Genomic DNA, 16,939 nt, shown 5'->3' with positions numbered 1-16,939 from the left:
AAAAAAAGGGCAGTCAGCTCCAATTTACGAAAATTTTATGCTGCGAAAATTTCATGCCGTGAAAACGTCTCGCTTTTCAGCATGTCAACATGAAGTCTTGAGTACAAAGAGACCCTAATACAACATGTACTTCTCTGACAGTACGGTGCTTGCAGATAATTGGTACCCTTTGTGATGCCGTAATACAGGGATCTTATAGTTTTGGTTGAGACCTACATTTGTAACTTCAGGTTTCTAACATTTTTTGTGAGATAATGAGAAACCTTATATGAAATGTGAAAAGCATGTAATTTCAAGAGGAATTAAGTGTTTATTTGATGAAAATTGGTTTTGAAATGGCTGAGATATCCAAAATAAAGCAATCCTAATAAAATTTGGGACCCACCTTTTATTATGATTGCTTTGTTTTACTTTATTTGTTAATGTCTCAGCCATTCCAAAACCGATTTTCATCAAATAAACTTGAATTCTTCTTAGAATGGTATCCTCTCTACTATTTCCCATATGGTTTCTTGGTATCTCGCAAAAAGTTACATGCTCAATCCTCGTCTCGACCAATACTAAACCATCCCATTAATGCCTCAAGCCAAGAAGTGCTTATCTTTGTTCACTTCATAGATCCCATTGTGATTACACAACTTGGTCCAAAACTTGAAATTTGAGCATGTTGCAAGCTCTGAATGTGAGACTACAGCCCTTATTTCCTGTTATGGTGCGCACATTTAATGTTCTGTTTCATGTTTTGGGCACACTTTTTTGTAAGTACCAACTACAAATGTATGTTAGCTTGATGTTTGTCAAGTAATGCACATGCTTTTGGCATGTTTAATTACATTTTACGTACGTATTTTGAGCATGTCACCAATTCTTTAGAATGTTGTGTTGTATGTGGCTGGCTTTTGAGGATGTTGCATAAGAATTTGAGCATGTTGCAGCGACATGCTCCAACCCCTTGTATACCACCCTGCGTGTTAAAGCTTTTTATGTTTCCTTGCTAAAATAATTTTTATCCTCTTCTGATGTCACCACCTGACAGGAGAGTGGAATCGCTAGCCTTCTTCCAGACTGCAAGATTGATGCCCATCTCTTCGAGCCCTGTGGCTACTCCATGAACGGACTTCTCAAGGATGTAAGTCTTGGTTGCCATGGTATCAAATTGTACTATTTCTACACTGTCATAAGCACACTACCCCCCCCCCCCCTATTCTCACTCTTTCTTTGCTTCTCTTTCTTTCTCTCTATCTATCTCCTTTTTTCTTATTATTTCCTGTAATAAATGTATATCAACATTATTTGACAGCTTCCATTTTTTATTACGGAACATCAAATTATTGCTATTCAGTGTTGATGTGAAAGAGTCTTATCCTTGTTAAACCAAACACACATAAACTATCCTGAGCTATACACATAGTCCCCCCTTAAATTGTCAAAACCTTCTTGTCCAAACTTCCAACTTGTACAAAATGTATGAATTCCTACAATGGCTTGTTCATTCCCACAAATGGCTTGGCTATGAAGGGGCGACCACTGTCCTATGTCAAGAACCTTATTGCCACGTTTATACTCATTAGATAACATTAAACCTTCCTTTACACATATTTCATCACTACTACTGTAAAAGTGGAAATCTTTGCGGTGTTGAAATTTTCACGCATTTCGCATAACCAGAAACTAGCATGCCATATATTCCAGTAGTTGAAGTCTTGATTCCGTGGAATTAAAAACATGCAAAACTCTTCTCACCCGGCCAAGCATGAAAAATTATGAAATTATTGAAAATATCCGCTTTCACAGTATCTCGATGTAACCCCCTCCTTTCATAGAACATTTGCACTCATCTGGTGTGCAGGAATATATGTAGGATACCTACAATGTACTAATACTTCTATGTAATAAATCAAAAATGTGCATGTCTTAATTCTTGAACAATCCTTATCTTTCCCACTTTAAAATTTTGACCACTCTTTCAAATATTTCTGTTTTCTTCTAATGTAATGAGCTCAACGCAAATCAATAAACTTTTCATGTCAGCTTACTGAACTCACTGTTTTAGAATATAAATCATAAATCTGTTCATAACACATTTTGGCCACTGAAGTTTCTCAGTCATATTTCTTTAGACAGCGCCCTCTTGTGATATCTGGTTGATTGAACAAACTTTGTTACGACTATGACATTATAAATAACGTCATGATTAAAAGGACTATACAGTACTGGTTGAGGCGAGGATTCAGGTTTATAACATTTTTTGGTGAGATAATGACAAACCTCTTACAAAATATGAAAGAGCATGTAATTTCAAGAAGGATTCAACGTTTATTTGATGAAAATTGGCCTTGAATTGGCTGAGATATCCAAAAAAGTGATCCTAATTAAATTGACAGGCCACGACTTTTATTAGGATCTCTTTGTTTTACCTTGTTTGTAGATATCTCAGTCATTTCAAAACCGATTTTCATCAAATAAAATTTTGATTCCCCTTGGAATTATGTGCTCTATAACATTTCATAGAGTGGTTTCTAAATATCTCACAAAACGTTACAAGCTAAATCCTCACCTCAACCAGTATTGTACAGTCCCTTTAATAAGAGATCAGTCACTTTCACCACCGACACACATCTTTGATTTTGTAGTGAATGTATTTATGCAGTTCTTGAAAGGAATACATGTAGGATTTTCACTGGTTCTTACAAGCAGTGGGAATGTAACCATTCATTTGTTTCAATAACATCAAACATAGCATTCTATGGTTATTTCTATCAGCTGTTTCAGCTGGAAGCACTTAGATTATAATTCATGTGAAGTGGATTTTTCCTTGCCGTTTCGTTTTCATTTGGTTATGTTTTGACAATTGAAGGTCACTCCATGTAGAGAACAAATTTCCCCACAGTACATCTACAGGACGGTTTTCCGACAAGCCTGTGTAACACACTTAATTGGTTGAAGTATTTGACAAGGCCATATACTGATAGTTATGTCACGTTCTGCAAGAATGTGAGACCCGAAACCTAGCAAAGTGGCAAACGTGGCTCATTAGTAGACCTCTTAGCTATTATTTACAGAAGCCCTGTCATATCAACAAGTACGCGGTTGTATTTCTAATAGTCATTGTCAGACTTGTGCTTGTTCAAGTACATGTATCATCCACTGGTATCATACAATCTGTACCTTTCCAAACCACAAACCACACAGTGTTGTGCATAAACGTTTGTACATTTCAGTACTCCTTCAGAATAATGTATCCTCTATGTAGACATTTAAAGGGACTGTACAGTACTGGTTGAGGTAAGGGATTCATGTTTTGAACATTTCTAAGTGAGATAATGAGAAACCTCTTATGAAATATGAAAGAGCATGTAATTTTAAGAAGGATTTAATGTTTATTTGATGAAAATCGGTTTTGAAATGGCTGAGATATCCAAAAAAGTGATAATAATAAAAGGCGACATGCCACAACTTTATTATGATCTCTATGTTTCACCTTGTTTTTTGATATCTCAGCCATTTCAAATCCGGTTTTCATCAAATAAACTTTTGATACCCTTTAGAATTGCATGCTCTTTGACATCTCATAGAGTGGTTTCTGAATATCTCACAAAATGTTAAAAGCTAAATCCTCACCTCGACCAGAACTGTACACACCCTTTAATTGCCAATTGTTGGTGATTGACTTTGGAGATTATATGTACAGGTGCTTGCACAATAATTTCAGTCTACATGTATGTGAAAATGAAGTTTTGCATTCACAGGTGCTGTACACAGTTTTGTCTCTTGATCAATTACGATAGCCTGGGTAACCCTGTAGTGTGGGGATACCATGGAGTGGGAATGGAGAATCCCTGCAATGAACTGTGTACAGCTTTATCACTGATATCTGTGTAAGTACACACACAGCTGGAGAATCTCACCTGGAGTCGGCCATTACCAATGAGCATATGCTTTGATTCACACGCCGACCAGTGCTGTTCTTGGTTTTGAGTGTACCCTGGTGGACAGAGAATTTGATGAACTGGGCCACCCATGTATCCCCTCATTACCAGGCTTTTAAAGTCACACCCCTCTCACCATCCCCACCTCCCTCTCCCTCCTCCCATCCCTAATCCTCCCCCCCCCCCCCCCCCCATATCCACCTGTTCTTCAGCCGTACCTCTGCAATACTCATCATGAAGTCTTATTTTAAAAGGTGTACTGAAGCAAAAGCAACAATATAGTTCTCTTCATTGCCATTGTTCTGTGCACTGGACATTTTTCCCTACTTGATCTAAATGTGTGTCATTCTCATTTCTTGCCAGCACATCTACAGATCGTCAAAATAACACATTTATTATTCTTTTCTTTTTTCCCCCCAGGATGGCTACGTGACTATACACATTACTCCAGAGAAGGAATACTCATATGTCAGCTTCGAAACCAACTACCCGATGGTAAGCCCAGATGTTATTCCTTTTCCAATCCAATCTCTCATTTCAGTTGATGTGGTATGAGAGCTCCTCTATCCGCTCGATCTCTCACTCTCTCTCTTTCTAAGAACAAGATCCTCCTAAGAAAAATGATGTTCTCAAGCCACCATGCATGCTAATCACTTGAGTATCATAACTTCTGTCCACCTCATTTGTCTCCTTTGGTCAGTGTTTCACTGAATACAGTGACCAGCAGCAGTTTCAGGATAATACCTACTCTGGGTACGGAATTCCTTATGTAGCTCTAAAGGTGTACTGAGTTTGATTTCTTTCAGCCAGTGCAGCTAATTCTTACATAGCAGTTCATTTCACCAACATCATTGTTGACTAAGATTCATAGAAAACCAAACCAGTAAGTTTGATGCCTCCTCGCCAAACAGCATTTGAGGCATTGATGATTTTTTATTTTTCATCTGTTTGATCATCTTCCTGTCCATCCATGCAATTTAAAGAAAAAAGCTCTTATAGACTTTCTTGATACCTGGCCGATGCATGACTCATTAGTGGAAGATGAGCTTATATTACAGATTTTTAGGCCAAATCCTTTTAAGGTTGAAGGTCAGAGATTTTTTGTGGCCAAATCCAAATGAACTGAAAGAAAAAAATAATAGAATGTACATTACAAGAGCTTGATATACATGCCATATTGAAGGATTATAAAGGATGTGTGTTGAGATGTGCTGGAAGTCTGAGATGGTAGTGGAGTGTGGGGGGAATTCCCCAAATCCCACCTACTACATCAGCAGTGATAGTGATTGTGTTTTTTAACTCTTTTGTAAACCATGATGTTAACAGTCTGTGTGCCACATTATCATGAGACAGTGCATGTGCGCTTTTGGATTGCATTTTGTTTTTCAATGACATGCAACTTTTTGTACAGCTGTTTATGCTAGAACTGAAATACAACAAAGTTGTAGAGCAAATTACAAGCTTTGATGTGATGTAAATATGACAAAGCCATCAATATTTTAGTTGTTATTTCTTTATTTCATTTTATTCTTTTTACATATGACCAGTATTCAAAACACAATCCATAAACAGACTGCACGATTACACATACTTTTATGAACAGGCCTGAGAGGCATGACTTCTTAAAAGACACAAACTGGACAGAAAATCAGAATTTAACTGAAATTTTTTTATGGAACATGTCTTTTCTGTCAACCCACTGCAAGCTATATGAGAAAGGAATTGTGTGTGATTTCGTCAGTGTACTGTAGCATATTGCGATCTGTCTATTGGGTTTTGCTTGGTTGTCTGAGACCCCGTTTACAGTGCGGGGCGGGGCCGAGCCGCGGCCGAGCCCAGCCTCATTGCGAGGCCGGGCCCCGCAATTTTGTCCGTTTACACTGCCGGGCTCGGCTGCGCTTTTGATTCAAACCTTTCAATATTTTGTCATATAGTGGCGCTCTGTTTATAAACAAACGCAATTTGGTCTTGTCTGGTTTTCAGACCCTTTGCCAACTGAATTCCGTGGCGACAAAGTCGCCGTACGGGCAGAGGCCTTTGCCGAAGGAAAAAAACCACCTGAAACTATACTAGTTTTCGATGTTGAGGGGGATAATATCCTGAATAGCGAAAGACACAGGCAGAGGGTTTGGAAGCCAGACTAAACTTGGCCGTGCATTTGGCCCAGTTTGCGTTTACACTGAGAAAAGGCCGCGCTTGGCCGCGGCCGAGCCGCGGCCGAGACCACCTTCAGAGCGAGGCCAAATGCGAGGCCAACGCATTTGGCCTTTTGCACGTTTACACTGAAATGAAGGTAGACACGACCGAGTTGAGGGCCGAGCCTCGCACTGTAAACGGGGTCTGAGAAAGCTGCTTTCATGACATTTGCTCCCGCAACAATTGCTCCCATGAAATATCTGCATACTATTATAAAGCCAAACATAAATTCTACCAACAAAAATAACTCTGGTCCTAATCCTAATTATCACATCCAACTAAACCTAGAAATCTATTACAGCTATTTCGCAGGAGCAAATGTTGTGTCACCGAGCAAAATATGCAAAGTTGGCGAGCCATTAACTTTGTCAAGTGTGTAAATGTGGTACACAAAGAGATAAAAAAAAACAGCAACCGATGCCTGCTCCATATACTGCTCACTCCATGTTATGCATTGATTAGAGATATGATATGATCTTGTTAGTACCAGCATGGAATCTTATTTCATCGTTGGAAAAGGAATTAAAGTCTACACAGCACAAAGTAAGCACGAGTGATATGTTTAAAGCCCATTGCCCACTGTGCATAATGAGCCTGCGAGCTGGTGCAAGCTGTATGGGACGCCAAGTGTTGCATGGCCTATTTCGTTATGAAATCTGTCATTTCGTCGACGAAATTATCACTTTGTTATGTTAACGAAATGATCATTTCGTTGACGAAATGTTGTCATTTCATAGGCCATGTGACACTTGGCACCCCATAGCGCTCGCACCAGCTTGCAAGCTCATTTCACACAGTGGGCATTGGGCTTAAGACTAGGCATGATGGCATGAGGTTGATTGGTGTAGGAAGTAAAAACTTGTCCTTGTTTCCTCGCTGTATTTCAGACGGACTACAAGGAGCTGGTTCAGAGAGTTCTCTCAGTCTTCAGACCAGGCAAGTTTGTGATGACCCTCTTCGCAAACAAGGTGGGTGATATGTTCTCTACTAGCAATCTGGTTTACAAAAGTAGTATAAAGAGTACTGTAAAAGTGAATATTTCGCGTGACTAAATTTTCACTCTCGGCAGGGTTAGAAGAGTTTTGTGTGCTTTTAATTCCGCGGAATCAAGCCATCAACTACTGGAACATAATATGGCAAGCAAAAACGTTCACTTTGCTTTTATTTTTATGCTAGTTTCTGGTCATAGAAATGTGCACAAATTTCAACACCACGAAAATTTCCACTTTTATAGTAATCAATGGTGCTTTGGTGGGGAAAAAACAACAACAACACACAAGCAGGTTCTATGCTTGTTGGTTCTGTATCATAGCCACACTTTGTTTGTCTGTTATTCCTAGTACATTTCTTGTGGTTTGTCCATTTGTTTGTGTTTTATGTGCATTCATACCCATTGATGAAATTGTCCGTGTGTTTGCCCATCTTACCATACCATGCCGGATTGGGAGCATTTGAACACTCTGTGGAGATAACCTGTCTCATGAGTTATTTTGGGACTTGAGTCAAAAGGGTCACAGGTTTTATAGCAACAGGCTTTATCAGCTCACATGCTTATACTACATAATACAGGTGTCCCTAGCAAGGAGAATCAACTCTGAACTAGAAAAGCACTCTGAGAGTGCAGACTTCCGCCAAGCAGCTACTTTCCACCGATGATCTTGCTCTTCTGTAGAGATCAGTGATTTCCACTGATATGTATGCATGCTGAAAAATCGCCCGATTTCCCAATGTAGAAGCCTTTGTACCACCATAAACCTTCAGCTGCGCAGAAACTATAGAGCACACACTTTAGTGTGTGTATGAAAACCTCAAAAATGCGCAGCTTGATCTCTCAAGTTCATTGACCCTACCTGCCAAAATATTAAAAAATCCTTCATAAAATCCATAAAAATTTCCAGATCACTACCAAAATTTAATCATCTGTTCCTTGTGTCATTCTCAATGTTTCGTGCAAGTTTCATCCAAATCTGTGCACAACTTTTTGAGGGTTTTTTTTTGCACACAGAAAAACAAACAAACAATCAAATAAACAAGCCAATGGTAATGAAAACATAACCTTCTCCCTTGGCGGAGGTAAGTGATGTAGTGGGTGTTACACGTATTCTCCTCACGTCAACAGCTGGTATGGTATGATTTTGGACCTCTTTGTGTTCAAGTTCTCTCTGGCATATGGTATGGTACAGTACGCATTGGGAGCCTTCGAGCACTTCTCTGGTGAGGGTACAGTATTTTATGGTACTGTATGCTTCAGGAGAGTGCTCAAACGCACCCTTTGTCTCTCCTTTCCCTTCTCTTCTTCTCTCCCGTTTTCTCTCAAATCCTTGCATTCAACTTCATTCCTAGTACCAGGGGTCAAGGGTCAAGGTAAACCGTATAGTCCTTACAATACCACTGAACCTAGTACAGGCATGTTTGACAGTGCATCAATTCGTACTGATTCGCACTTTGGTCAGCATTGTTTGACTTTCAAGAAGGATGAGAAAGTGATGACTGTCAGTCTGCCAACACAGTAAATTTGGCAAGGCTTGAGATATTGGCTAATAATACTATGGAGATTTCCTTTGAGCATGATTTTGACGGAATTGGGTACTTCCTCATGTATTTAAAGGGATGGTACAGTATTGGTGGAGATGAGGATTGGGTTTTAATTTTTTGCGAGGTACTAAGAAACCACTTATGAAATAGTACAGAGCATATCATGCTAAGACAAATTCAAAGTTTATTTGATGAAAATTGGATGTGGAATGGTTGAGACATCCAAAAACAAAGTAAAACAAAGTGATTGTAATAAAGGTGGGTCCCACTTTTTATTTAGATCGCACTGTCTTGGATATCTCAGCCAATTCAAACCCAACTTTCATCAAATAAATGTTGAACTCCTGTTGGAATCACGTGCTCTTTGTTTCACATTTTAGAAGATGTTTGTCATCATCTCATCAAAAAATTTAAAAAAAAACTGTTGAAAGCCTGAAGTTAAGTCTCAACCAAAACTATATGATCCCTTTAATATATGACAAGATTGAACATTGCAGGCAACTTGATAACACAATAAAGTCGGTTGTACAGGTTATTGTAAAGTGATATGTTAATTATCTTTTCATTTTTTTTTTACAAGGATTGTGGGTAGAGTGAACCACAAGCTAAAATTTTCAGTTTCACTATAAAAGTTTTGATGGAGTGCCTTTCTACTGTGCTATTGTGCTCCAATGTCTAGACTTGCCCAAAGGAAGTCCAGTTTATTCCAGCTTTTCATTTCATCTTCCTGCAGTTATATTCTGTAGGTAACATTGATGGTAATTTGATGCACATTAGTGGTTTGATTTATGGGTTGCAGTGAAAGTAGCGTCATTGTTTTCTTGCCTTCCATTTTATTTTTATTTTGTCGGGGAGAAGAAGGAAATGCCACTTCACTGAATATCTTTCCTCATTGTAAATTTCTGGCATGTGGTTATGCTCGAGATCATTGTAGTCACTTCTATGTGTTTGTGAAAGGGGAATGATATTAGAGTCTATCTTTTTTTTTTTCTTTTCTTTTTTGAGGGGATACCTTTATCACCCCCATACTTTTTTCTCACAACTCATTGCAATCTGGTTTCTATTGTCCAGTACTGTTGTTAAGAAGACAATGGTGTCATTAAAAATGACAGCTTTTTAGAAAGGATAATTGAGATGATGCTGGTTTCATCTAATTGTTTTCTAGAGTCCCTTGACAATCACTTTCTTTAGTATGCCAGTATTTCATCAGATAAGATTATCTTTGTTCTTAACATGTTCTGAATTGCGGAACAGATTGAAATCAAAACTGATATTAAAGATGATCTTAAGGCACCACTACAATGGCAGATAGGGTAATAATAATAATAATAATAATAAATATCATTTATAAAGCGCTTATTACAATGTTTCTAAGCGCTTAAGAAGAAATTGGAAAGATAGATTCAATTATGGAATATATACAAATGGAGATACGATGAAACGCAATACAAGATACAAAATATATAAGATAAACATTGTAAGTTATAACTTATAGATCATGTTCTGTAGTTATTTGAAAAAAAAAATGCTTAACATGCACAAAAATACACAGGGAGGGAATTTGTAAGAGTACACGTATGCAAGGACTGCAATATCAGTGAAGAAGGCCAGATAGTAAAGATGAACATGAAAAATGTTGTTATAACATGTAGTTTGAGCCATCTGTTAATTCTTCTAACATGTCCCTGCCTGAAGAGAACCCTTTCCAATGTACCTCTGTCTACTATTTCTCTGTTTTATCTCTTCTCACAAACTACTCCCATCATTCTATCATGCTGTCCATACAGCTGTAGTTCCCATGATTTCTGTATGTGCTTGTCAAGTTTAATATATATCTACCGTATGTCCAGAAAGAAAAAAAAAATATAACGGTATCCTCCGCAAGATAACTTTAAAGAGTGAATCCATCCAAACAAAATTTCAGGGTATGAAACTATAACTCATTGCCCACATCTTACAGAAAACGCCATTCAATTTGCTTCAGTGGTCAAAGATAAATTAGGATTTTTGTAGAGCATGTCAGGAATCCCATCCCTCCAAGTTCTGTCTATTTTGTTTACACATTAATATGCAGTTCCAAGAGCATCCAAGGCCTAAACTTAGAAGAATCAGACTCATGACATGCTTTAGAACAATCAACATTTCTCTGTGACCACTTAACAAAATTGAAAGTGGTTTTCTGCCAAATAGAGCTAAGATGTTATATTTCAAGACCCTGAAGTAGCATTTGGACAGTTTGTAAATTATATTGGGTGTTATCAATGCAGAAATTTGATTGTAATTTGTTTTGTTTTGTTTTGTTTTTTTGACCTACTGTATATCCACCCTCTCACAGCAAGCGGCCTGTGGATCCAGTCGCAAGGCTCTGAAAGATTCATTCCTGGAGCAATACAAGCGTCAGGATCGTCAGTACTCCGAGTTCAAGAATTACGACCTCACCTTTGGCCAGTATATTAGGGACAAGGTTTAGTGTGTCAAGGTAATCAACTCAGAATGTTGGATTGATCAGAATTCCTTTTACACATTTTGGTAAAGGCTTTTGGAACTTTTCTGATAGACTGTAGTACAGGGCATATATTTGTATTATGAAATTCCTTCTGTGTCAATGACGTAAAATTATTGTAGTGAATTAATTGTGTATCCAGCATTTTGATGAAGTTTGTAGTGAATAGAGCTCATGTATGCCAGTTTTCATAAGACTTTTTTTCACCATGTGCTATACTGTATTAGTGAATGCTTTCTTTGCTGAAAAATAAAGCACAAGATGTTCTTTCAAAACCATCATTGAAATACATGTATTAGAAAAACAAATATTTATAGTATGAAAAGGTGGGATGACAATGTTGCATTCTGTGGTGTATTAATAGCAAACATGGTTGGTAGGAAGTCCAATAAGTCAGTAATAGGAATGATTGTATATCCATGCTTAATGCTTTCCGTACAGGATTCTAGAATTTCCTTAGACTTATTACAGGAACAACCATGTCTGGTGGGCAGTGAGTTAAAATAGAGAAATCTCTGTGACATTCACTCCTGTATAATTTTTGGAATTATTCTTTGGCTATGATATCAGTTTTTTCACCGTTTGTACAAATTGATAAAAAATTCTTGACTTGTCCAATGCGACTGTCTTGTATTGCATGGGAATCCCAGAACAATGAGGTTATCAAAACTACCGTAAATGTAGATACTTCCATGTTTTTAGATATTTGCTCAAAGGGGCTCAAAAACATATGCTGCGTGGGTTCTTAAATTTGCACTGCGCATTTGCTTATTTCTATGTTTTCATCCAATTTACAAAAACCACAGAGAAATGGATGTGCACAAAGTACCTTTTAAAGGTACTGTTTACCATGCTCAGTGATTTAAAAAATGTTCGAGATATCACATTCAATACATATGTGTAGGTCAGTTGCATCACAAAACATCCTACCATAGAACAATTTTGCATTATACCATGTAGCCTCAAAGATAAGGAGATATCACTGTTTTTCTTACTAAATCATAACTGTAGACAGTTTAGTCTAGAAACAATTTTATTATAACCATTGTTCACATTTTGTATATTCAACAATACTTAACATTGATTATACCGACTAACTTCTTTACACTGGTTGTTTCTATCCCTAACTCACATTTTAGAGCTATTTTGAAGCACTAAAGCTGGGTTTTTGTTTCATCTGCAAATAATAGGTAATGCTTTTAATCTGCGCAACATGCATACCAACATCATGTCTCCCTCTTGAAGATTGCACATGGCACAATTACTGCATGCACACATTTGATTGCAGTATAAACACAAACAATCTATTTAAATGTACAACCTACACAAAGCTACGACACATACACACACACACACCACCTTACTACTGCTATTGCATTTGCAATAGTATTTATCAGTTGATGAAGCACACAATCGTTTTTGTGTGTATTTTAGAATTTGTTTAACCAAGAGTAGTGCAAAATCAGTGAAAAAAATAAATAAATCTGAGCTGTGAATGTTTTTTGCCATTTGCAGTACCAAATTTTTCTTGCTTGCAGGTCTATTATATCCACACAGTCAACAGATATAAAGAAAACAGTGGAGACTGCCAATACGCCTATACTAAAGCTATTAGAAATGCAAAATGGTTAATGGTGGTTTGAAATGGTGATATGTAGCAAGATCTCACATTAGTACACTGTACATGTTAGACCTAAGGCAACATTATTTTGGTTGGGTTACTCCGTAATTTGCAAAGATGTCTGCAGTATACAGTAAAATGAAAAACGTTACCAGCATGAAATTGTCACGTATTGGAGCTGACATCCTTTTTACAGCATGAAACTTTCACAAATGGTCGCTGGCATTCAATGCCTTGTGTTTGACAAACAAAACTTTGCACATCTAGTATGCATTTTACTTTTGCGAAACTTGGCTCCTCACAAATTTGTAAAAGTTTCATGCACTCAAAAATTTCTGGTTTTACAGTAGTGCTTTGCTGCCTGGTTTGAGATTGTTTAAAGGGAGGCAGTCCTGAGATTTTCACTGTACTGATAATTAAGAATAGTAAAAAATATAACCTTTCACCAGTTTATACGGGTGGAAATTAAAAACTGTCTCCGTACGCGATTTTTGACAAATAATTCCTGCAGGCGATCATGTAAGAGCCTATAGAAAGATCCTACGTCGTTGATGCCCCACTCTCAAGTTGACAGGCGTGCCTCTAAAAACCAATTCAAGTGTTCAAATGATCAGTTGTAATGTTATCATAAAATGTGAAAATATGTGATTTTATTATTTTAAACAAAACATTTCAAGCTTAGTTAAATATAATTCATGTAAATTAATATTGTAAACATACATCTAAAATAATATCTTTAAAATCAAATATACCATGTACTTGACAACAAATAGGCACTGTCCTTTTCTAGCTTCTGTCCGTGTTGCATACTACTTTGCGTACAAACCACTCTCGCGCGCGAATTCTTACCATAATGTACGGTACACACAAAGAGATTTTTCTCCTCCCCACCAGTTACTGGGGAAAATCTCTTTGTGTATACAGTACTCCGTCTAGCTGAGTTTGGTGTTCAGACTGAAGATTACCATAACAATTAACGTACGCATAACGAGCAGAACACGGCTGGGAAGAGTTGTGACTCGGTGACGTAGGACTCTCCGCCAAGACTTGCTCATTAGCATATTCACCATGCAGATTCACACTTTTTCAACAAAAAATTACGAGCTTATCTGGTGATTTGAAAGTTTGTTTTTGGTGAAAGTAGTTCATTTGAGGTACCAACAACAACATATTTTTTTTTAATTCGTGAGGACTACCTCACTTTAATGACTTACTCCCCATAGATTCTTTTGATACCAGAAAATTTGCCTCTTTCTTTTCATTTTAATTCTTCTTTCTTCTTTATCTGTGGTTCTGAGAATGTAGCTATAGTAACAAGAGAAGGGATTATATTGTATATGTAAAAAATTCTTACCATTTGGAAGGCAATTTGAGCCTGAGAATTATTGCTACAGTTGGAGAGGATGTTCATGATATCTGTAGTCAGGGATTCCCCTAATATTATATTACCTTTTGATTGCCAACAGGATGCATTCAATAAGAGCTACACTCGGAAGAAACAAGAGTATTATATGCACTGCTATTCCTGTTACATGCATGTCTTATGAATACCCAAGTCTGGTTTTGAATCAAAACAAGACAAGATGAAATTACAGTGGGTTTCAAGAACACCGACATTGCTTTTTTTTCTTTAGGCAAATTGCAAGAACTCTGGTGCAGTCAACATGTTAATGTGGTCACTGACTAACTATAACATTTTATCACGTTGGTCATTCTTGAGGTGCTACAGACGAAACAAGTATCAACATGCATGTATTTCTTTGATAATGCACAATGATAATCACATGTTTGTTTTGATAGATGATGCTAAAGGGTTGACAGATTAATTGTCTAATGAGGCAGATGGGTTTTAGTGATACCATAAGCCTCTCTCTTTCTGTCTATCAGTGTAATAAATTTCTCTCATTTTCTTTCCCATTTCGGAGGAAGGGGTGGTTACAGGGGACAATAGAACTTACATGCCTTGAAAACTTGAGTAATGGTGCTCTTAGAACGTTAATTACCAATATCAATCATAGTTATGACAGATAGTTGTTTATCATCTTAATATGAGAAGGTAATAGAGAATACATGTAGTTACACGCGACAATATAGCTTTTATATAATAATTATGAGATAAGATACTTGATGATTAAAGTATGTGTGAAGGAGACATGAACTTCCTTTGCGCAAATCAATTTATTAACCGTCATGCGATATCGTGGGTACTACTGCGGCAAAAGAGGGTATAACTGGTGTTTGCTTGTTATATTTGTAAGCAATATTGTGTCATCTATTTATACTGGTATTGAAACATGCAGTGAACAATGTTGCATGCATTTATGTCATTGTGCTATGGGCTGACTGTCAGTTACCTTGGTGAAATAAACATGGAAGAGAAATACCAAAGCGGTGGTATTTGTCAATTTGGATTGTTTAGGAGTCTTGTCATTCATCTTATGATCCACTTCTTACAACCACAAGCTGCCACAGCTGAGTGAGTGATGATTATGTGCCCAGGGCCTTGTTTTATGAATAGTTGTCATTGATAAGAACTGTATATAGGTGATTTCTATCATACAGTTAGTCTATGGCAGCCTGTGTGGTAAGGGAATTTACAATCGATTCCATATCTGTTGATAAAATGGGGCCCTGGTTTCTTGTGAGATACATTTAAATGTATGTACATGTATTTCAAAACCAAGTGAATACACAATGATATCGTGAGGAACCAGCGTGTGGAAGGATGTTTAATTGTTGTTTTTGTACACAACAAATACAGTATTTGTATTCAGAAGAAGAACAAAGTGAAATACTGTAAAAACTCCTGTACCTCATACATATGACATCATCCATATGGAAATAATTGCTTTGACGGCGATATGAAAGTTCCTGTTGTACCTCAGTGACAGCCAATTAATTCTCTAGACTTGCCTCCTGATATCTTCAACTTTGATAAGAATATTATACTCAAGAAGGGTCAGGTACTGTATTCAAAAAGACAATTTTTTAGGTGTGCTAAACTCAAATCCAATGTATTATTTTGTATCTATCTAGAAGACTGCTGGAGAAAGGAACCTGAAAGTGCGTGACTGAATGCTTGCGACATGATACTTCAAGGCTTAAAGCCTCAAATGATATTTGCACAAAAAATAACACACTTCATTATGAAAGAAAGAAATGTAGATGTGAAAACCAAGAATTGATTCTCTTTGAGGCACCCATGTATTTATTTTGAAATCACTCACAATCAAATCTATCACAGTGTTTGGAATGTGACGTACAGGTAGTGAGACCAGTGAATGACGTATTTATCACGTTTATAGCTAATCCAAATACTATCTTGATGGATCATACTCAAATTACATGGCTCATTGTACAAGATAGGCTTACAGAACCCTGCTCTATCTAGTTACTCTCACTACATGTATGTGCAGCATGGTATAAGCACCCAAGTTTTTGATCGAATTTCATTGTACTCGAGATGTATGTAGCTCGTGTGTATCAAACATTGTTATTGGTTCATCAGCTAGTAGGCCCTATTATCTTCTGGAGCACTCCTATACTTCATTCCATTACCAAAAACAATAACTTCAGTGCATTGAAATGCAAATGTTACAGACCTTCACAGGGGCATTATAGAGTGTGCCACAACCCTGGATGTATACAATGATATAGGTCTTTAGTCATTACTTTGTCTTGATAGCTAGGTTTCATTTAGTCTAGTTCAACCCAAGTTCATATTGTAGTGAATATGAATGGTTATCTACACAATGGTTTATTTCAACATACAATAAATATCGTCTTGAAAGGAAATTGAAACTACCGTAGTGTTATATTAAATACCACTTATAATTTGCAACGCAACACATTTATTTTAGTCTGGGCGCCATAACTGAACCTTGCTCTACCTCTAGGCCATTTTTTGTGTTTATGCCTCCGCCACGAAGTGTTGCCGGAGGCATTATGTTTTCGGGTTGTCCGTCCGTCCGTACGTCCGTCCGCATTCGTTTACGCGATAACTTGAGTAATATTGACTGGAATTTTACCAAACTTGCTTCAAGTATAAAGTATAATGGGGCAATTACTTCATTAGATTTTGGGTAAAATCGGCCAAAGGCCAAAGGTCAAAGGTCAAGGTCAAATCATGAAATTGTATCCGTTTACACGATAACT

General features: G+C 37.3%; 1 protein-coding gene across 1 annotated transcript; it reads left to right on the top strand.

Annotated features, from left to right (window-relative positions):
• Positions 1–1,036: 1,036 nt before the first annotated feature.
• LOC139732295 (S-adenosylmethionine decarboxylase proenzyme-like) lies at positions 1,037–12,034 on the top strand (the record flags this gene model as incomplete). The annotated part of the gene is made up of 4 exons (XM_071643167.1): positions 1,037–1,129; positions 4,350–4,424; positions 7,013–7,093; positions 10,996–12,034. Coding segments are annotated over 4 exons (384 nt in total), but the record flags the coding sequence as incomplete, so codon positions are not given.
• Positions 12,035–16,939: the final 4,905 nt, after the last annotated feature.

This window comes from Diadema antillarum, unplaced genomic scaffold (assembly GCF_040938485.1).
Source record: "Diadema antillarum isolate AM-2024a unplaced genomic scaffold, OU_Dant_1.0 seq00000409_RagTag, whole genome shotgun sequence".
NCBI classification, from domain to species: Eukaryota; Metazoa; Echinodermata; class Echinoidea; order Diadematoida; family Diadematidae; genus Diadema; species Diadema antillarum.
This window is presented reverse-complemented; position numbering and strand designations above follow the sequence as displayed.